General features: G+C 40.9%; 1 protein-coding gene across 1 annotated transcript; it reads right to left on the minus strand.

Annotated features, from left to right (window-relative positions):
- Window positions 1-587: 587 nt before the first annotated feature.
- Window positions 588-19,244, minus strand: LOC108880472 (neuroligin-4, X-linked). The gene is made up of 9 exons (XM_051070595.1): window positions 18,751-19,244; window positions 16,473-17,440; window positions 15,536-15,688; window positions 12,075-12,260; window positions 11,052-11,502; window positions 10,102-10,315; window positions 9,249-9,373; window positions 5,027-5,636; window positions 588-3,642 (listed from the first exon to the last, which is right to left on the minus strand). The coding sequence occupies exons 2-9, from the start codon at window positions 16,954-16,956 to the stop codon at window positions 3,235-3,237; spliced, it is 2,631 nt and encodes an 876-aa protein (XP_050926552.1). The 5' UTR covers window positions 16,957-17,440; window positions 18,751-19,244; the 3' UTR covers window positions 588-3,234.
- Window positions 19,245-23,312: the final 4,068 nt, after the last annotated feature.

Here is a 23,312-nt window from a genome sequence, read left to right on the forward strand (position 1 = left end):
ATTTGGTTCTTTCACATCTCACAGGGTCTCCTTGGCCAGCTGGCAGGGGCTGCTAGTCCATGATGATTTACAGTAATGTCTCCCTATTTTGCTGCAGCAGTGACTTCAGTAATTGTACAACATATGCAGTATAGAGCAAAGCTAAAAGATAATCCATATAAAATTCTTTCTACATGGGTTTTGTAAAACTTAAAGGATTAGTTTGATATTTTTGTTTATTAGGAAGTAGCAACCGCAAGTCATGTGGGCTGAGGAACCAAACGTATTTTGAGCCAGAGGAAACAAAAATATGTGACCCAAGAATTTGCAAGAAAAGCTGATTCCGCCTGCCTCCAGTCTTTATGCTAAGCTAGTCGCTTGCTAGCTCTAGATTTATATTTAGACATGACAGTGGTACCAATCTCATCTATATCTCTGCTGGAGATGATGCTAATTTCATGTGTACTGTGCATTATGTGCAAATTCTGTGGTGAATAATCTCTTAAGATAGTAAAAACAGAGGATGATTGGAAAGGCCTCCTGAATTCCCTCAAAAATTCTGACATAAATTTTCAGAATTAAGACATACAAGACATTTAAAATGCTCATAAATTGTAAAATACTGATATTTTTATTTTTCAAAAATGCAGCAGAAATGTTTTATGTTTGACACAATCCAGCAATCCGCTGAGTCAATAAACCCATATGAAAAAAATATTCAGTCAATCAAACATCCATTAAATGTTGCTTTTATATCATTTTGTAAAAGTTCTTTGCTTGCCATCCACAAATATTCAGCTTTCATTTTTCATGTATTCTGTTGACAATTAACTAAAATCTCTCATGAAGAAGTTACTTAGAATGAGAGGAGGTTAAATAGGCCTCACTGTGACAAAGCTGCATGTAGTCGCACAGATGAGGCTGGGAGGGGGGAGGGATGGGTTTAGATGGGACACGGGTTAGGGTAAGGAACAAGACAAGAGGATAAAATATGAAAGTTACAATATTAGAGTTAGGGCCTTTGGTTGAATGACTAGTTTGGATCAAGGTATGGGAGTTTGGGGTTGGTCAGGTACATAGGCAAGATTGTTAGCTTCACAGTAGCAACCATATAGAGTTTTATCATTTGTCACTTCTAGTGGATGACATAAAAGCACCATATCTCTTCTACAAGACTTGTCACTATAAGTTGTTTTGAACTGGGTATGTCTTTATTGTCACACAAAGCAGTAACCACCATAGCCCTCAAGTGCTCACTGTATTGAAGTCAGCAGGAAAACCTCCAACTTCATTATTTCCACAAGATGTTGGTTTGCTGTTTCAATAATCGATTTCACATCTTTTGAAGTTTGTCTTAGTAGAAATTTGGGAAAAGTAACGCTCCATTAAAAGGATGTTAAAGCTTAAAAAGCAGGCGTTTAGAGGTGTGTTTGCCTTCAGTGTCAAGTCTCTCACACTATCACACTCCTCAGCTCCAAATTTGGCTCCAAACAACTGACAACATGGTAGCTGGTAGTAAACCAAACTCTGAGCTTTAAAACGTGATTGACAGATCCACATTTTTCTATAGACTATGGGTGACACTGAGTAGAGATATTAAGCTACAACAATTCTTAGTTTTAGAGAAAGTAAGTGGCATAATAGATTAAGTACAGCCTGGCCAATCTCTTTCAGTCAACATTAGGTAGTTCAAGCAGGGGCTCCTTTAGAAATACTAGGGCCCCTGATAAGGTGTGAAGGTCAGACAAATGCGATAAAGCATCCTTGACTTTTTGGGACACGCTCTGACTTGAGACCCCCTGAATCATCACCACCTTTCTGTCTGTGGGGACATTAATTAAGGTTGGGTTTATTAGGCATTAAGGGTAAGGCCTTTAAGATTAATTTTAGGAACAAGAAGGGGAAGGAACACTGGGAGGGATTTAGGTACAAAGGGTTAAAGGTCGTGGTTTTTGGCTGGTGCTCAATCATCAAACCAGTATTGCATTATCTACACAGTACTAGCTCCTCATTTGATGGTCAAACAAATAGACAGAATGGTGCGAAAAATGTCCTATACTTCAACTACTAAACAAGTATCTAGATGCTTACATAGTTAAGAATAGTTGAAATGACTGTGCATAGCAAATATAGCCTTTAAATAAAGGTACTGTGTACATACTACAGTGGGTGAGATAGAAAGACAACCAGCCTTGCTTCAGGACATCTACACAATAATATAGTAATATCTGAAATGAAAGCAATAATGTGGTTAAATAAGTCATGTTTTAATGCAAGAGCAGGTAAATGCTATAAATCATAATATATCATCTGTATCTTTCCATTCTATTTACAAGAGTTTAACACATAGCTGGTTAGAGTGATTCTTCAGTAAGTCTGGCAACTCCTCAGAGGTCCTTTCTTCTTCTGAAGCTAATTTCTGTCTCTTGGCACGCTTTCCATTCCTGCATTTTCCATATCTATCTCACTTCCTCTTTCTCGCTCTCACAGCTGTTAAATCCTTCTCACTGAAATCTTAATCTCTCTCCCACCATCTGACTAACTTTTTCTTCAGCTAATGTTGTTGTTTTTTTTTTTTAAATCCCCCTCTTCCTCCCTGTCTGTTTTTACATCCATCTCTCGCTGAAATTTGTTATTTTCTCCTCAGCTTAGTTTGGATCCTTGGCAGATAGGGCCTTTGATCTTTTAATGGGAAAAAAAATGCTACATTCACATTTCACAGGTTGTTCAAGTTGACATCAGCAGTCTGTGTGTGGTTCTTCCTCGCTCAGGTCTGCGTCTGCAATCTGCTCTGCTCAGTTCCCGGCACTGCTTCACCGTGCAGCACAGGTACAGTAGGAGATGTAAACTGATCCATAACTGACCCTTTTTTTGCCACAGGGCTCCTCTTCCTCCTCAGGTGTAGAAAAAGCAGAAGATTTAATATCCAAAGCAGGTTTTTGAGACATTTGACGGATGTCTTGGTGCGTCAAGTTCCAGGTTATGAGCGAATGATGCATAGAACTGCATCTCCTGGGATCCAGTCTGTCTTCAGTTCCCCAACATGCAACACACAGCTGTCTGTCTTTTCTTCCTGTTACTGAAAATGTCTCTCTGTCACTCCATCTGTAACAATCCTGCAGGGTAATTAGTAGAGGTATTTAAGTCTTTTGTTTTATGTGTGTCTGTGTGTGTGAGTGAGTGTGTGTGCGTATGTGTGTTAGTGTGAGTGTGTGTTGTAATTATGTCCCTGTATGTGCAAGTATCTTGCTGCGGTTATACACGTGTGGTGGAGTGTGTGTGTGTGGAAATGTGTGTGTGTGGCAAGTGTGTGTTACTATACGGGCTATGGTGTGTGTACCCCTGGTGAGGGTGCCCCATCCTCATCCCCACCACCGATCCGGGTGTCATGGGGGTCATTGGTGTCGCTGGGGTGACAGGGTGTGACCCAGGGGTCACAGGCAGCGATCCTGGGGTCAGAGACGTCATGAGGGGCACGTCATCGGGTGAGCGGCGCAAGGTGAGGGTGTAATCAGGAGGGCAGGTGAGGCGCACGGTGTCTAGTGTGCTGTAGATGTCTTGGGTGTCCAAGCCGTCCAGAGCATCCAGCGTGTCCAGAGTGTGATGGTGATGAGTGTTGTTCCTCTCGTCTGCTGATGCTGCATCACACTCTAGCTGCTTCACCTAAAATTATGAACGGTTGGATGGGCAATGGGATGATAACAAGGAGTGAAAGCAACGAGGGCAGATAGAGATATGAGGTTATAATTGAATTCAGGGCAGTGACTAACTAAGGATGATTTTCATTATCAATTAATCTGCCAGTTATTTTCTTGATTAATTGATTAATCAAAAATTATAGAAAATACTCTTGTTTTGTCCGACCCATCATCCAAACCCCAAAGATGTTCCATTTACAATGATATAAAACAGAGAAATTAGCAAATCCTCACAAGTGAGGAGCTGATGTGATAGAATGGTTTTGGCATTTAAGCTTGAAAAATGACTAAAACAATTAATCTGTTATCAAGGTAGTTGACAATTAAGTCGATTGAGTGGGCTAATCAAGCGTCGATTAATCAACTGATAATTTCAGCTCTGATTAAATCCCATATTATTATGACTGGATGATATAGTTGAAATTGGTATCATAATAGCACAGCTCTTTGCATCTGTGAATTAACAACTGTGGCTCATTCTGTTTTTATTCACACACAAACTGAATTTTGTCCTACATCTGCTGCTAGCCTGAGACTGGCCAGAGCTAGAAACCAAATACAGAATTCAATTCATATTCAGACTTCATTGGCTATTTATCATCACTGTCTGAGCCACTCCTGACTGAGTCTCACTGATTTTAGGTGATCCTCTGCAGGGCTTGTATGTTCTTTCTTATTCAAAATCATGTATAACTCCAGCATAAACCACAGTAATGTGTACTGAAAAAAAGACTACACCTGATTTTTGCTTGTCACTACAGGCAGTACCATTGGGTTACAAAAATAGTGCAAAACACCAAAATGAAAAGAAATGACATTTAAGATAAATAAAACACAATGACAAAAGCAGCTGTGATGCTTAGATACATGAATGTAGTTCAATTGCCAATTAACAGTTGTGTGAGATTTCAAAACAACTATCAGAGCTTTAAAAGAGGCCATATAGTCAATGGATGAATTGAAGGCAATTGGAAGCAATTCAGGCAATTGGATAAAACTCACAAATGCACATGCACCACAAAGCACTCACAGATACACACACAAACACACACATTCGCACACTGATAATGTCTGCTGATGACAGGCTGTGTTTTGCAGGAGTGCTCTACTGGCAGCTCCACTGGCAGCTGCTCCACTGGCAAGAAAGGAGCTCATTCAGATAGTCACACACGACCTCATCTGGCTAAATGTTACTTAAACTTGAAATAATACATGTGGTTCCTAGCAATAAGCATGACCATTTTCAATATGAACTAAAAAACTTAATTATGTGGCTACAGAAGCATGCAGACAATAAACATAATCTACATTGGCTTCAGCTATAGTAAACACCCCCATCCCACACTGACCTGCAATGACATCAGTCCCTCCCCCTGTAGGTGGGCAGCCACATCTGCGGGTGTGATGTCTCGTCTTGGGGGAGGAAGTGGGCGGGGCCTACGATGCTCCAGGCGCCTCTTGTCTTTCTTGTACAGCAGAGCCGCGAACGCAAGGATGTTAAGAAACAACAGCGACGCTCCCACAGCAATCGTCACAGAGAGTTCAGTGGAGTAGTCCTCATTAGGGACGCGGACCCCGTTTTCCCCTCCACCTTGGCCTAATGCAGATTCTGGAGGCTGCGGGGTACCTCCTGGTGAGCCAGGGTGACGCGTGCTGCTGGGAGGCCAACCTTTGGATAGGCGCTTAGTATAAGAATAAGGGGTGTCGTCCTGCGGAGAGGGACTATGCGTGAAGGAGGACACCGATTGGAGAAGCTCATTGACGTGATGTAAGTGAGGCACCAGCTGGAGCCAGAAGGAGATTTTGGTGGCACGGTAGTGGTCTCTGACACGGGGCTTGAGGCCAATGTGGAGGTACAGCTGCTCTTTTGGGGTGTACTTTGACCAGGCCACTTCTTCAAAGCGGTTAGGTTTTGTGTGGATAAACTTGGTATCTTGAGGAACTGGCTGGTTTGGATCACTGGAAAGAGTGAAACACAATGACTTATTTATTCACATTTAGATGGATTTTCTGTTAGTTATTTGTTTTTTTATAATTTAGAGGTAACAAAAAAGAGGGATTAATAATTTGTGTTAGGAAAGACATTTCTTTCATACTCCCTGAGACGGTTGTTCTCAAACAAATAGCTGTAATCACACACCAAGCAATACAGAGAAAAGAAGATTATCTCAGCAATAGTGGAATACCTGTCAACTTTAAGCATTTTAACAGATTTTAGCAGAACAGCATGTGAAAATCTAAATCAAACCACCAAAAATAATAGTTCAGCTTCACATGATGATATAGCTGCCAAAACCTAAAGGCCTGCCTAAGCAGAGAATACACCTACATATCTACCATGTGGATTCCTCATATTCAGTGAAAGTACAAAAACCAATATTTCAGGCTTTTAAGCTTCTCACGTGTCAGAGACTCCTAACACATCGGCTGAGGACTTTTTCTCTGCTGGCATCTCAGGCTGAGTTTCCTCTCATGCTTGGCCAGTTTCACCAGCGCTGGCACACATCTTTCTAATCAATACCCAAGTGACATAAGACAAACCAGTGGCAAAAAATATCCATACCAAGCAAAACAAGTTGTTGTTTTTTTTCCTGTAAACATAGCTCAAAGGCGGTTTAGTTGCAGATAAATGATTTTAGCCCACTTTATTTGCCTCACATCTCCAGATAATGCACGGCTCAAACTCCTGCAGTTGGTACATATTTGCCTTTAGCAAACAAATTGTCAGATATCTACATCAGAGATAAATATGTGTGTGTGGTACAGTGAACATATCCTGAAAAATTACATCTCTGACACATACGGACAGGCATTTATTTGCCGATTTACCGACTTATTTGTATCAGCAGCTGAAATGTTGTAAATGAAACAGTGGCAGATCTTCGCAGACTTTCCAGTTACACACTATGTGCTCACTTGTCAATCAACACCTTATGAGCGGCACAAAAAGGCAGCTAGCGTGAAAGACCTATCGGCACACAAACACACACAAGATGAGGATTTATACGCCCATGCAGAGGCTTACAAAATATACATCAGGGAGCATCACATCCTCCCAGCTAAATTGAGCTGTCGCAGAGTTCCATCACCATCTGAGGCACTCTCAGCCGAGTGAAATCTTTCTTCAGAGAAACTTCCCCATTGATAATTGAAGTGCACACTGAAATCTTCACATCCCTCCTCCGTGATTTTGCTTTGCAGCTCGCTGCGGTGGTAATGACAATACAGACTATGGGCTAGGGACTGCTAACTTGATGCGACCACCTGCATTAAAGACAGGTTGTTTTTTTTTCACACCGCAGTCAAAATATGTGCGAGCACTGCCCTGATTCTATATGTTGTGAGACAAGCAAGGCTCTGTGGTGATTTAGATCAAGGTCTAGACTGCAGATGTCTCTGTAAATCTGAAGAGGTCTCAGTGGAGTGAGCCTCAATTGGATTAATTACTGGTAATTACTCACTTCGAGCACTGCAGAAAGAGGGTCCATCCTCAACAATTACTTTTATCTTGTATATCATGTCAGAGTGAAGAGATAAAAGGTGCCCTTATCAGAGTGGATTGTCAGGTTTTTTAAAGTTTTAGTGTGGATTCCTTCTGTATTTTCTTAGCTACTGGCAGATCATTCCACTTTCAATTTCATAAAGCAGATATCTAACAGCTTTTCTAGCTGATCATTTTAATTTTAACTGAACATACTGAATAAACGCTCTCTTACTGCACCAGTGAACAAAGAAGAGAAAAGACGAGAAGAAAAGATTTATCAAACAGTGGCCAACCTCTCATTCTTCTTTTAGGACATTACCTTGGCTTTCCTGAAGGACTTTTTCAAGAGCACAGGTTCTTTAACTTTCTCGGCCAAAGTCCAAGGAAGAAAAGCCCTGTTGAGATTCTGACATGACAGAAGACGTGTGTGCACCCTCTGCCAAAATTAGTCTGCAGCGCTGCTTTTATGATTGTATCTAAAGTACTGTCTTCTTGTCAGACATCAGAGACCTTTTGGAGGAAAAGACATTATAATAACATATCCTTTGCCTGTGAGCTCATTATTTTTGTTATTGCAAAACTTCACTGGTTTCCTCTCAAGCTGTAATGACACTTAGCTTCTCTCAGTATAAACCTTCATCACAAATGAAACCTATTTTTTTGGTTTTAAAATGTTGTTTATCACGACAGAAAAACTTGACAGAGAGATGGATTTAATCTAAGTCTCCTGCACAACATCTCCTACATTCTTTCTCCAAATTGTATTATATATACTAGTGCAAAATAGCTGCATGTGAACAGAATTTCCAGGACATAGTAACAAAGTAAAGGGAAAACCCAAGTAAATAAGTGGAGAAACATAACTAATGCAGATGCTTCCACATAGGTGCAGTGCATGGTATAAGTAAGCAATTAACGCCCACTCGTGCTCTGTGGCATGTATGAAAATGCTTAGCAGGCCCAGTTGATTCTGACTTATCAAGATGGTGAGAGGAAAAGATCTCAGTGACTTTGAAAGATGGTTCATTGTTGGAGCACAGATGGCAGGAGCTCCGGTCACAAAGACTGCTCAGAGCATTAAAAAACTGAATTTAAATCACATAATTTTAATTTGTATTGTTTTACTTGAATAATAGCACTGAAAAAGTGAATCTGAATAGCAGAATTTGAAATTCAATTTATTGAATTTTATTGAACTTGAAACTGAATGCAATATGGTTGTTGAGGAGGAGCACTCAAATGCAGATTTGCAGAACTCCTTTTCACATTTTTGAATTTGCGAAAGAACAGTCAGATATGTGGACATGATACCCAGAGCTGAAAGGCATCAGTTTTCAGCATGTTGAAGCATGACCAAAGAACTGACGCACAGGTTTGTATATAAATATAAGAGAAGAACTTTATGTATACAAGTGATAGCATAACTGTAGCTGTTAGATCTGGTTAATGTGGCACAGGTTACATGCTTGAATCAAAGATTTTAGATTTGCTCTTTTTGCTGGAGTCAGTGCCTCACTTATGCCAGCAATGCTTATACTAAATGCACACTACCTAGCAGCATCCTTTCAATTGCTATAACAAACTAAACATAAAGAAAAGTTATCAAGCACTGCAAAGTGGAGAGGCAACCTGCTGTTTTTCTTGATGACACCATAGACTTCAGTCTTGGTTGTCTCATTTCTAGCTTGGAGGAGATTTGTTCCTGTAAAATCAGGAATGAGCTGTCCACAGTTACAGCAACAACACTTCATGTTGCCAAAACCTTGGCTCTTCAGAGACGCCAAGATAAAAGGATGAAAAAGGACTGATTTTCCATTGACAACTGTGCATTTTCTTTTACATACTAAAATGTGATTAAACGGCCTGGCTTTCATTCACTATCAGGAGACATTTTCTATATGTGGGTGGGGATTAGATATTAATAGCAGAAATTATAAACAGATTTCTGTCTAAGGAGGAAGAAATAAAGGGAACTGAATCATGCTGAAGCTGTTCTTTGTTATGTCTTTTTTTCTTGATTTTGCTTTAAATTGTATAGTCAGAAAATAAAATCAACATCTCACAGCATTGTACGCTTAATAGCTCACCCAGTCTTGGCAAAGTTGGTCCAGTAAGTCATGACTACTGCGCTCAGCATCACATCATTCTTGGAGAAGTTACAGTTGAACAGATCAGTGGGTCCCACCATGGGCACGCCGAACACATAGGGCACCTACACGCACACACACACACACACACACACACCACGCACACGCACGCACACACACACGTTAAAATAGCTTACTGTTGGAGGCAATGGATTACATTCATTCTCTTGACAGTAACTCTAACCATATATGAATCCTGTCAGACTCTAACCTCATCCCAGTGAAGACAGAAAGCGCTTCATATGTAACTGCCATGAATTTAAACTCAGGTCACTAAACTCAGTTTGACAAGTCATCTCTGATCATCTGGACTGAAATCCATCCACACACATACCACCCACAAACACATGCACATATACACACATTCAGTATCAAACATTAGATAATCAAGAGTTCAACTAAACAAAGAAAAAAACATGGAAATGAACAGTTTACTACTTAATAAATACCAAAGAGAGGATTAGTGTCATAAACTCTAATCATCATAGCAGCATATATGCAGGTTCAAAATCAGGCTTGCAGGAAAATCAATTCCATTACCAATACTTTATGCTGTGGAGAACTGCTTGACTCAACTTTAAGCCCTTAAACAGATCAATGTGAAGCAACGTAAACTCAGAGCTCATGATTCATTGAATGAATATTTCAAAAATCGTTGAAACATACGTCACCAACATTTGCACTTCAATCTACTTTAGAGATGAGTACCCAGCCTTTTATGAAATGTCATATCTTTACCCCTCTTCTTGATATCTAAAATCATGCCTGTCACTAATGCAGTACAACATCTTACCTCATCACCGTGGGCAGAGTCAGCCCAGGGTGGAGTGGCATCACTTTGGCAGTGGTGGTAAAAGGAGTAGAAGTAGGTGGGAGACCCATACTGAGCATGAAGATCAGCTGTGGCGATTGCTGGTGCCACCCATTGGTGGTCTGTAAATAGCGCAACCAGGGTCTTTCGTCTGGTCTCTGCATTGTCACGGTCTGCCCAGTCCGTGTACATGAACCTTGAATAAATACAGTTAAAATTAACCAATAGGCTGATTAGTTACCCAATTAATCAATTAAGATCAAGAATGTCTTTCTGCCAATCTTTCAAGAAGTCAATCGTCGTTAGAGTTTGCTAAACTACAATTTATATGTATTACACTTTATACAGTGTATGCATATTTATCAATAAACCTCATAGTCAAATGCATGCATGGGCATCCTTTTAAAGGAATAGTTCCAAATTTTGTGAAAAGCATTTATTCACTTTCTTGTCAAAAGTGAGAGGAGACAATCAATACCATTCTTATGTCTGTATGGTAAATATTAAGCTACAGCCAGGAGACAGTTACCTTAGCTCAGCATAAAGGCTGGAAGTAGAGAGAACCAGTTAGGCTGCCTCTGTCCGTAGTTCAAAATATCTGCTTACCAGCATTTCTAAAACTTATTAATTAACTATGTTGTGTCTTGTTTTTGTTATTTTAACCCAGGCACAAAAAGAAAAATTATATGTTTAGATCTTTTGAAAGGAGGTGCAACTATTTCTAGCAGCTGCCTGTACTCCAGTAAACTCAACAGCAGAAAAAGGCAAGAAACAGTTAATAAGTCAATTAGTTTTACAGATTAAACAGACAAGATGTATTAATGTATTAATTACCAAACTTTAGGTGCTGGTAGGAGGATTTTTTTCTTTATGAATGTTATGAATGTTAAAATACTCCTTATATATATTTAGACATGTACAGACTCACTCACCTTATGCTCTCTCTCAGTGTGTCTCGGCCTTCTGGGTATCCATATAAGCTATCCACAAAGTCTGACACAGCAAAGTCAAAGTCCTCAGCAGTGACACCGTCCTCCGAGTCCACAATGCCCTCCACAAACTTCACTCCCTCACCCTGATTAACCCCGAGCATCACGTCGTAGTTCAGAAATTCTCCCTGCTCCATCAGAATCTGGGGGTCATCTGGTATAACATCACCATCAATCACAGGGGCAAAAGCTGTGTGATATTTGGCTGGTGTTACGTTCTGCTCCACAAGTTCCCGGTAACTCCGGCCCTGGAGGCAGGCAACCAGTTGGGTGCTGTCGTCGATGCCACAGCCCACCCTCTCACCGAGCTGCCGGGCGTATTTGCTGGGCTGGTAGTTGACGGCCCAACTGGCTAAAGCACTGCCACTCTGGATGATGGCTCTATGGAACAGGTCTGGGATACACATGAACACACAAATGTGAATGCAAAGGGATATATAAAGCATATACGCTGAGGCACACATTTATATATGCATGCACATGCACCCCCACACGCATGCATGAATTCTTTAACCATATCATTACACACTTGAAGGGTTACACAACACATTTATAAACAGATGCAGAACAAGCACTTTCACAGCAAGAAAACACTGAAATCGCAGACATGCATTATTCAAAAGAATGACAGGTCATGATAAGAGCACCAGGTTCAAGTAGGTAAGGGTTAAAAGTATGAAATAATACAGCTCTTAGCTATGTGAGTCACGGGCATGCTGTATAATTCAGAGGATTCAACGGCTTATTCAGGCATTTATACCAGTAAATGATGTATCGGTTCACTGGAGACCTTGAAAAGTTTCATAACCCTAAATGTAAAAGTGTTCAGAGCACTCACCTACCAACAATCACAGAGGCCTACCAGTCCATCTGCCTATACTATTTATGTATTTTAATATCTGTGCCACAGTAAGCAGAATAAAATAAAGCAGGTAAGCAGGGTTTTTGTCCATGATTCTCCCTTACCCTCAGAGTAATGAGACAAGGTGAGGAGGCTGACACAGGAGGCTCCGGCCCCAGATCCAAACACAGTGACCCTGTTTGGGTCTCCTCCAAAGGCTGCGATGTTCTCCTTCACCCAGCGCAGGGCCTGGATCTGATCCAGCAGGCCATAGTTCCCTTTTGCTGCCTGGTCACCAGTGCTAAGAAACCCTACAGACAGGGAGATTGATGTTATTAATACATACGGCAGAAGATATATCACTAAAGTTTAAACATTTGCATGAAATCAAGCATGTACATCATGTACATCTTACAATTATGATATGTAAAAAACACATTGGAGCACACAGAAGGGGTGACAGGTTGACCATGAGATCATGGTGTCACCACTGTAAAGATCAATTAAGCATGAGTCTCGTTATCATAGACTAAAAGAGAAAATTAATAAAAAATCATGTGCCCCCCCTACAGTCCATTGGAAATTTAATCAAATAAACAAGGTACATCCATATTCATGTAAATAAATATCAGCCTACACACACACAGACATAAACCCAGTTACGAATGCAGCTATCCCTTATTCCCTTTACTGCTGACTTTGTTAAGTAAACACAAAGGATCCTAATGGCTCACTCTACAGTATATCTCATTACTGCAGAAGCTCATTTGTTTGAACCTCAAGCTGGCCCTGAACACATAAGAGTATAATGTGCAGGAGAAGCAGGGTTGTTAAAATTATACATTTCATCACTTGCATCACTGCATTTTGTTAGAATTTTTCCCATGTAAAAGGGACACTGTAAGGATATTACATTAATTTGAACAATTCAGAATACCTTCAACATATACTTTGAGATGTACTTGCATACTGTTGTAAGATTTGAGTTAATAATTAAATCTATCTATGTTCTTTACATTCCTGTAGAGACATGTTCCAATACCAGGTGATTACAGTAAGATTAGCAAGAATTACAGTGTGCATGAACGTACATTATGTTGTATATATGGGCTCACCTCATGCATCCAACTTATAATGACAAGGAGGAAGAGGAAGACACCACTATTTGTGATGATGGATGATGATGACGGTGATGATGATGGTCATATTGGAGGTGGAGCAAACACAGAGGATGGAGATGGAGACAAAATGAAGCATGAAGGATTTGTTTGGTTCAGCATGTTGAATACAGCTCTGGCAACTATTCCCTCACCCCTCCAAGGTCAGAATTAAATAGAGTTTTGTTTCACCCACAAAGCAGATGCAGATTTATGCCATCTTATAAAATCAATATCTAATGAAAGCCTTGAAAGCTTCTAAAAGACAGAAAAGACAGCATGGATCTCAAATCAATATTTTTTTGTTGTTGAATCTTTTCAATTTTAACATGCATTCAACTCTGCTACAGTATCAACATGCTTTGTGTGTACACATGAACTATAAAATGAGCTAAAACTGCACAAAAATATAGAAACCAATAAATAAATTATTTACAGAGAAAGAGCAGCAGTGAGAATTCGTCCTTTGCTTTTGCTTTGTCATTATAACATATCATTTTGATGGAATAATCTCTTTAAAAATTTGTATAAAAAAACAAATGTGTTTCTTTCTTTTCTTTTCTTCTCTGTGTTTCTTTCTTTCTTTCTTTTAAATAAAATATAATTTACCTTCTGTAATGTAAATCCACATTTAAAAAAGTATGTTATGTGATTATGGCTAGTAGGTTATATAATTTTTGGCGCTGTTAACCTGCTGGTATATTTTAATTAATTTTATGAATTATTAAATAGTGGGCACTAATTAGTTAAAGTGAGCATGTGATTTAACCAAGCCAATGGAATGATTCGCATCTCATACCTCCGACTTACGGTAATCAATATGAAGGCATACTGTGCTCACATATACCACTCAATACTCATGCCTTCAGTGTAGTACAGTAAATGATGCATTCAAAGTATGCCTTTAACCCTTGTGTGGCCCTTTTCAGGATTTGTTTTTTTGTTTGTTTGTTTGTTTAGGTTTGTTTTTACAATTACAGTGACAAAAAGCTTAAATGCCAGGATTCCAAGATATTCTGTTTATTCAGACTGTGAGCTTTGCATTGCTGTCTAAAATTAGAAAAACCACAGGGAATCAGATTTTCCCCGTTCAGAGAGCAATGAGTCAGAGACTCATGGAGGTAAAAAGGATCAGATTTGAGTTGAAGCTAGTAGTGGAAAAAATTGGCTTCAGGGGGTTTGTTTCCACTAGGGACACCCATACTGAACATGTTTTCACGGGGGGGGGAAAAATCACTGTGGGTATAAGCAACACGCTAATGGTTTTCACGTTTTATAGCTCATTGAAGGATTAAACAATCCAGATGGTGAATATAATATAAATTTGATCACAAAAAAGAAATGTTGTGATGATACATAAAAACAATATCTCATTTTATGTAAACAAAATGGTCGTATCCCCAAATTAATATGGTAATGAGGAAAAAGATACCTGAGCCATGAACTCTAAAATTCAAAGTAGGCAGCAACAGTATGTAAAATCTGTGTTTAAAGAAACTGCATTTACACAGTGTACACTGCATCAATACTCATAATAATAATAATAATAATAATAATAATAATAATAATAATAATAATAATAATAATTTATAGCTGTTTACTAATAAATATATGTCATCCAATAAATAAATCTGACAACCCGGAGCAAGAGGAAATAAAACTGAACTAAAATAGCAACATTTAATGTGGATTTATATGAAAATTGTTGTGGTATTTAACGGCGTGATCTAAACTTCTGCCAGTAAAATTATTGACATGCAAACACTACTAGAGTTTGAGTGTCTGAACTCTGTTTATCCATTGTTGATGCTTTGCCCAGATTTGTTGACTGACCACTGTCATAGCATAATGTGTATGCTACATTTCCAATTATTATCCATTCAATGCCCTTCTAGTCCCTTTCATTAAGTAAATGACTTCACAGTCGGCACATGATATCACAGTGATATTATCAGGATCCCCAGAGCACCTTGGCAGTAATTGCACTTCTATTGTTCTTGCTCAAAGACTGGAAAGTGCTACAGAAGCACACCTACAGCCATTTTAAACCTGAATTGTTTTGCTATAGATTACTGCCTCGTTGCCCTTGTTTGGAGCCTGTCCATGGCACTACAGAATTCAGCCCTATAGGCACACAAAGCATGTATTTATCACCATATGAATTGATTGTTCTGTGTCGATATATGTACCTCTATGGTGAATTGACTCATAAGTCCACAGTCAGAATAAATTAATTGGAATCATTATAGAATCCAAAGGTGTGCTTTAACATTAACAATGAAGCTAACAGGAAGAATGGCTACATTCATACGAACCATATACCCCCGTAGCACCATTAAGTGCACAAGTCCTGAGCAATTTACATTATATTACACTGACATACAGAAGATGAATTAGATATATTAGATATAGAAGAAATATGATTTTACCCAATACTCCTAGGCGGTAGTTGAGGGTTATGACAATGACGTTGCCGTAGCTTGCCAGCACACTGCCATCCATCATGTTACCAGTGCCTTCTGTGTACGAGCCACCATGGACGTAGACCATCACCGGCCGTTGACCCCCCTCCTCATGGATGTCTGGGAAAGAGAAACACAGAAGATGAGAGAGGATATACAGATGGATAGATAGATGTGTGCATGAGTGTATGCACGGATCCACCCACCTTCCTTATGCCTCCATTCTGCCTGTTGTTTAGATAAATGTTCTTCTCAAACACATGTGCGTCTCTCTAACTGTCCACATGTCTCTCTGTATGTATCTCAGACTGTGCACTTATATATACCTAAGCAGAAATAATCTCTGCCTCCTCCACTTCCCTATGCTTCATATCACCCTACCTTAAATTCACAGCGGGTGGATAGAAATTGAGGCTGTAGGACTGTTCATGCTTGCCATTGTGCGTGTGTGCATCTAGGGTCACATGCATGTGTATGAACCAATATGTATGCATGAGTGAGCCTGTGTCCTTCCCACTTTCCTCCACAAGTAAAGGCGTAAACCCCTTGGCGACTGACGCAGGTGTCTGCATATTAAGTGCTGGTTCAACCAGCGGCGTGCACAATGGGTGGAGGATGGAGGGGATAGGTGGAAGGTACCAGATTTGAATAAAATAAAAAAAACTTTTATTTATTCAACAAGGGTATGTCTGAGCCCTGACAGGACAGTTTCATGTTTCATTCATTCGTCACAGTCCAAATGCCCCTGAAAACACCCCCAGGTTACCTCTCTGGTTGGCCAGTGCCACTTTTTTCAGCTTAGGCCAAAATGAACCTAAACAAAAAACCTTAAACCTAAACATGTATGCATATTTATTCACCTCTGCCCCTGTCAGAGTGAGTGCACATCACTGGGTTCACTCACCTTCCTCAGTGGGCACGTAGATATTGAGGTAGAGACAATCCTCGCTCTGGTGAGTAAGGTACGTTGCTGCTATATCCAGGTTAGCTGTGAGCCAGGACGGCATCATATCTCCCAGCATGCTCCTCTCATCCAGCGACTGCGGGCACACGGGAGCAAACTGCGTCACGTTTCGTATTCCTGGCCAAGGTAAAGGCGGCTCAGGCGGCTGGAATCGCCGGTCCCCGGTTGGCGGCCTTGCATATGGTACTCCCAGGTACTGGATGACGGGGCCCAGGAGGTCTGACGGCAGTGGGGTCAGGATGCCACGGATGCGGCCCTGTGCCGTGGAGATGACAGGCACAGTCTGCTGCGCCAATGAGGACACCGGATAGAAAAAGAGGGAGAGGCAAAGGGAGAGGAGGAAGGATAGGAACCCAAGAGGGGAAGACAAGGATGTGAGAGGAGATGAGGGAGAGGGAATTCTCCTGGTCCTCAGTGCAGGCATGATGGTGTGTTGAGGGGTAGGTGGGAAATGAGGGACGGGAGGGGAGGATGGAGGGGCCGGGGGAGGACGAAGGTTACCGCTGCCTTGACCCTTCAGAGGTATCCAGAACTCACACACAGCTGCCACTCAGCTTGGCCCATAGCACATACAACACACAGTCCCGACAAAAAACCTTTTCCCCTTGTGTATGTGTCTGTCTATGAGTCTGTGTGTCAGTGATTCAGTGCCTCTGAGTGTGTGGTGACTCAGTCAGTAAGTCCCTTGAATACGTGCATGTATGTGTGGAAGTGTTTAAGTGAGTGTGTAGATCCTAGACTGGCGATTTGAGCATGTGTGCGTGTATGTGAGTATGTGCGTGGGTGTGTGCACGTGTGTGTGTGTGTGTGTGTATGTGTGTGTGTCTCTCGTTATGTAAACAGTAGCATCACTGTTCCTCTGTCACTCTCTCCTTCCGGTCACCCCCATAACAAGCCCAAACTGCCTTCTGGAAAAGAGAAAAAGAGGAAGAGAGATGGAAAGAAAGGGAGAGGCGGATTTAATTAGTCTTCATTAGAATAATCACAGTGTAAAATGAATTAAAATGTCTCACACACACACACGCACACAGGAGACATACACATGACATCAGAAGAATAGACAGTGCTACCTCGCTGCTGTTCACGTTAAAAATAGATGTGAGAGCGATAGATAGGGCAAATGAGATGCTGTCCGCTCAGCTTAACTTGGTGTTAGACTGTCAGGGCTGCTGTGTCACACAAGAAGTACGTATGTATGTATGTGTGTGTGTGTGTGTGTGTGTGTGTGTGTGTATCCAGTATGAGCTGCAGACATATGTCACATCCTCACTACACACTGTTTCACAGATCACAGGACCCAGTTAGGGGGGGTGGAGGGTGGGGAGTTGGAGAGTCATGTCACATGCTTAATTAAACCCTGAATACACTGTGGGGCTCCTGACCTGCATGCAGCATAAGGTAGGAAGCCTGTGATACATACACACACACACCGTTCTCTATCGTTCTCACAGATGCATGTACACACACCTTCTTTATGTCTCCCAATAACAGACACACACTTGCACAGGTTTTTGCTCTACATGCTCACACACTCTCTCGTTCTCACTCTCTCTCTATCACACACACACACACACACACACACACACACAAATACACACAGCTGCTCCCCAGCCGACACTGCTATCTCTCTCTGAGGGCCTTGGGGCAGAATATTAACACATACACACATGCACACCCACGCAGAGAGAAAGCAACATCAAATTCTGTGTGATCAAGCACACACACACACACATATACACACATCCACTAAGAAGCAAATATGTTAGATTATAAAAAATGATCAATTCTATCGCTCCTATCATGTTTGTATTGGTATTGTATTGGTGTCTGCTGTCCAAGGTGCTAGTTAACATTCCAGTGGTGATCACACACACGCTGATGAATAACGCTCCATTTATCAAGGCAAACCCGCCTGCCACCCTCCCCTTGTATATTTTTATAGAGAATGAAAAGATAAAAAAAAAAAAACAGCGCTGCATTCTTATTAAAATTATCTAGAGAGAGGAAGAGAGCGAGAGAAAAGATAAGAGCGAGCGGAGGGGGGAATGCTTTGCTTGTGGGGTAGAATATCCTCTCTAAATCTCTATCGGCACTGAAGCTGACTACGGCAAAACACACACACACGCGCACACACACTCAAATGTAAAACCTCAGCCTGCATCCTCGCTGCAGTGAAGGAAAAAAATCATAAAATGATAAAATGTAAGATATGCCGTACCCAGTCTGGATGAAAGGTGTGAAATTCCACGGACCATGTTCCCCTTTCCGTCCACCGCAATATTCGCCTCGTGTTTTCGCTGCTGCGGCTTATCCGACGTGCCCGGGATGGGATATTGGGAGATACTCCTCTGCCGCTACTGCTGCTGCTCCTGCTGGTGGTGGCACGTCTCCTGGGTGGGAATAACCCCAAAAAAGATACAAGAAAAAAAGCTTTTAGTCCGAGAAAGGTGGAAATGAGGGGGAGGGATCACGTTTTGGAGGAAGTGTAAATTTTAAGTGTTTCTCCAAGGTATCCAAGGCCCAGGACGTTCAAATGATCAATCTCCCTCTCTTCCTCTCTTCCTCTCTTTCTCCTCCCTCCCCCATCTCTCTCTCTCTGTCTCTCTCTCTCTCTCTCTCTGCCTTTCCCTGTGTCTCTTTCTCTCTCTTTCTCTCCCTAGATGCGATTGGACAGTGTGGCAGGCAGCAGCTACTGATCCAATGATACGCACCTAGCTCCGTGAGGAAGCGCAGACTGGAAAGAAGAGGGGAGGATGGAGGAGAGGAGAGTGGAAGACCGACCTGTGCAGAGAAATACACACGTACACGCACACACATACACAAGGGTGCACACCATCACAGAAAGCACAGTGGTCCATGCATGGCACATGAAAAATATATATGCACGGATAAATTAAAATACCTGAAGAAAACGCTCTGTGCTCGCACAAACCTGTAGCAAACACCTGCACACACACACTCTCTCTCTCACTCACACACACCCACACACCTTAACACATTTACAAATGGTGCTGGAGTACACAGTGACCTCTTCAGGACCAGAACAGGAGATTCTGTCCCCATTCTATTCAGCTCTGCCTGGAAGCAGCTTTCTCCCTCAGGCACTGTGTGTCTGTGGTGTGTGTGTGTGTGTGCCTGTGTGTGAGTATGGTAATGCAGTTGGTCTGCAGTCGCTACTAACTGTGTTTGGGAACACTCCTCACGTCAGCACAGCCTGCCGCAGCAGCATCCAGGACTTTCTATTCCTCTCCTCAACAATCCTCCATCCACCCATCCATCTCTTTGTCTGCCTGTCTGCCTCCCTGTCTGCCCGTGCACTTGTTTGCTTATTCGTCTGTGCTGCCCTCCACTCATGTCTCCTAAGTCCTCCCCCTCTTTTAAAACAGGTTGTCTAAGTATCTTTTTTAACAAGGCAAAAGAAAACAAGTCAATTCAAGTCTATTTGAGGAAAGGCTTTATCTGTGCAGATGGGTTTTGAGAGGTGATTTAGAAGAATGACATTCACTTATAGTCTAAGCTTTACAAAGCCATAGGGCTCCTAACAGCAAAAGCCCTGTCACTCATTCTTTTTAACCGAGACTGCCAAAAAAAAAGCTCCTCATGAGTGTCTAAAGCAGTGCTCAGGCTCACATCGGATTAAAAGGTTAGAGGTGTGGCTAGAGGTTATGCCCGTACATCCCAAAGAAGTTATCAATAAAATCCAAGGAATAACTCTAAAACTGCCAAGCCATGAATGTAAGGACATAAAAATAAGCCACAGCAATCTGCACCATCTGGAGACAAATCATGCCTTCTCAGCTGAGAATAATAAATAAGGTGTGACGGGATTTGAGACAAACAGCTCAGGAAGCACGCTTGATTTGGCATCGTGAATTACGCAGGAAATATTGCCCTGCTGAAGTAAACATGATGATTGGGGTGAGTTGTTCAAAAGGCAAACTCGGATAAAAGATGATACCAAAAGTCTATTATCTGGATAAAAGATGAAAACACCTTAGAATTTGATTTGAAGTGGATTCAGAGGCAATAAGAAGGTGCAAGCAGCAGAATGAACGCCTAAATTTTGTCAGGGTATAGCGTGTTTATTTCCTGTTCCTGTGTTTGATAATGTGAGCAGCTGACAGGATGTGAACCTGGACACAAGCTGTTTACCAGCAAGCTGTCAGTTTTAAACAGAGATCACATCTGGATCTGTTAGGACGGTAAACCTGGTACTTGGACGTTGGACTTCAGGGGACATAGTGTCCACTGTGTTTGTCATCACTCTTTCCACTGTCATTTTCTCACCAGCACACCCTAACTCCCAGAAAACACCCTGCAAGAAGAAAAACAGAGAAAATCATGAGCAAGGAACAACTGACTTCCCTTATCAATAATGCACAATTTGCAAACGGAATGAGAACATATAGGTCCACAAACCTGATCAGGTCAACATAATCTATACATGTAGAAACCTAATTCACCTAATTACTGCAAAGCTCAATATGGCCTTATTCTATATAATTGAATGGTGATAATTTCAAAAACCAGCAGTATCAGTAAGGTGTTGGGCCATCACAAGTCTAAAGAGCAGCTTGAACTCTAAAAGAGGGGTGAACACCCATTTTCCAAAAGATATTCCCTGTCTTGGTGCTTTGATGGTGGCAATGGAGAGCACTGCCTGGCTGGGTTAAGACTCTGTACTGATTTTCAGTGACTGTCCCTGTCTCTGTATCTCTGGGTCAGTGTTTTGTTTTTTTGTTTTTTCCAACAAAAAAAAACAAAAAACAAAAAACAAAGCATCACTTTAACACCAGACACTGCCGACTATTGTTTTCTTTGAAACAAGTACATTTTCCTAACCTTAACAAAGTAGTTATTTTAACTCAACCCGTGATATTCCTCTAAAAGTCTTTTTTGTGCCTAAACCTAACCACACTTTAACCATAGTGTTATCAAATCATAAAACAGATTTACTTTTCTACAGTGATTTGTAATGTTTTCGAAATGCTTAGACAAATGACATTGCCATTAGGGGTATCATAGGATTGTTCCCAATAGAACATTACACCCAGTCCTTGAGACTGAAGCTCCTGCCGTCCGTGTCTCAACGCCCTCTTTCAAAGTCTTTTTAATCTTCTGCCAACTGGACTTGTTTCCCATTTTTATACATATCACAGAATATGATAGCAGGTTAATTGCTCAATTCTATCAAGCATTACACCTGTAATGAAACATCATCTGCATACATTGTATTTCTTCACTCGTTTGTTTATTTTTTTTTTTCTTTAATGAAACCAGATACATAATACATAACAATGAAGCTCTGTGGCACTGAGTAGATTGGCTGCAAAGGAGATAAAGACGTTGAAATAGCTTGAGTTGTGTTTTGCATTTAATTGCCTCTTTACAAAGATTACAGAATGCACAAGTGTTCCACTGCACAATTATTCAGTATTTCCTGCTGGTTTTATAGGTGCAGTCTCAGATTCTAAGTAGGCGAAGGAAGTAGGCTGAAATGCTCTATGAGAAAACAACCCATTGGCAGCAGTGTGGAGGGTGAAAGCTGCACTGTGGTGCATGGTAATAATCATGCAGGACCTTCAAAAAGCCTGAAATGAAAGTCTGTTTTTATCCATTTTGAATTTTTACATTATTGGCATCAAAGTGTGAGACAGATAATGAGTCAGATAAGATGGTTCAGTGTGTATTTTTCTTTTTACCAGATAAAAATGCCACAAACAGGCAAAAGTGCTAAATAGGGCCTACGCAGATCAGCAAGAGCAATACAGGAAATGTTTAAACACCGTGTTGTCTGGTCATCTGGTGCCCTCAGGTGTCTCTCTGGTTGGTCTGTAAACCACTCTACTTTGTCAAGTGCTGCTCTACTTTGACACTGACCCCTATACTGCTCACTGAAGAGGTGGTCCATTCCATTTTCAAAACTGCGTCATACAAATCAGGTAGGTGAGCTTCATATTGCTTATTTGTTTTCCATCCTGGTATCTTTATGTCTCTGTTTATGTCTCCAGACCTCATCAGTCTCAAACTTGTTTAAGTTGCCTGTTTTTCTACAAGCGTCCTCCTGCGCTGCTTTGTCCAAAACATTTAATTTCATCTGTGCAACTACACACATACACAGACACACTTTATATTTGTCACAAGGCAGTCCAGGTTTTGGGATTTTTTTGAACATTGCACAATGCATCTATTTGTCCATTCATCCATCTTATTAAATTAATGTCGGTTCTTCTCTCCGTCGCTTAGTCCAGATTAGTCCACCATTCATTCATTTCCCATCCCTCCAGCTTTTCTGTCTCTCCTCCAACACATTTGCTCTGCCCGTCTATTAAATTATCTCTCCGTCTCTCAGCAGCCCAACTCTCTTTCAGTTCACCCATCCCTCCCACAGCTCCTGTTCCCTCTTAAAATATTCATTGATGTCTTAAACACTTTTTCTGTCTCTTTGACACACACCACCTATCCTTAACTCTTTCACTGCTCTGTGCAGCCCTCATGCATTAGATACAGACATATTTTTATAGACACACGAACAAGAACAATTTATTTACATTTATTCACATATATACATAATTCCTAATTTAATTGGAACTTGTTACTTAGAAAATGCACACTGGTTTGATATTTTACTGTCGTATATAATATTATGTAATACACTGAATGTTATATAACTAACAACCTTAACTATAGTAATCATATTCTGTGGTTTTTGCAACAATGTGATAATTTTCTATTGAGACACTGATATTGGTACCATGAGTTGTGTTTGAGTGTAAGTTA

Source organism: Lates calcarifer, linkage group LG1 (assembly GCF_001640805.2).
Source record: "Lates calcarifer isolate ASB-BC8 linkage group LG1, TLL_Latcal_v3, whole genome shotgun sequence".
Lineage (NCBI taxonomy): Eukaryota > Metazoa > Chordata > Actinopteri > Centropomidae > Lates > Lates calcarifer.

What these genes read in the sequence shown, in the direction of transcription:
- LOC108880472 (XM_051070595.1), bottom strand. Translation starts at nt 16,956, where the DNA reads ATGCCTGCACTGAGGACCAGGAGAATTCCCTCTCCCTCATCTCCTCTC. An exon ending in ACTCTGCCCACGGTGATGAG is followed by an intron (nt 9,374 to 10,101) that starts GTAAGATGTTGT and finishes GTGTGCGTGTAG; the next exon opens with GTGCCCTATGTGTTCGGCGT. An exon ending in ACCAACTTTGCCAAGACTGG is followed by an intron (nt 5,637 to 9,248) that starts GTGAGCTATTAA and finishes CACTCTTTCCAG; the next exon opens with TGATCCAAACCAGCCAGTTC.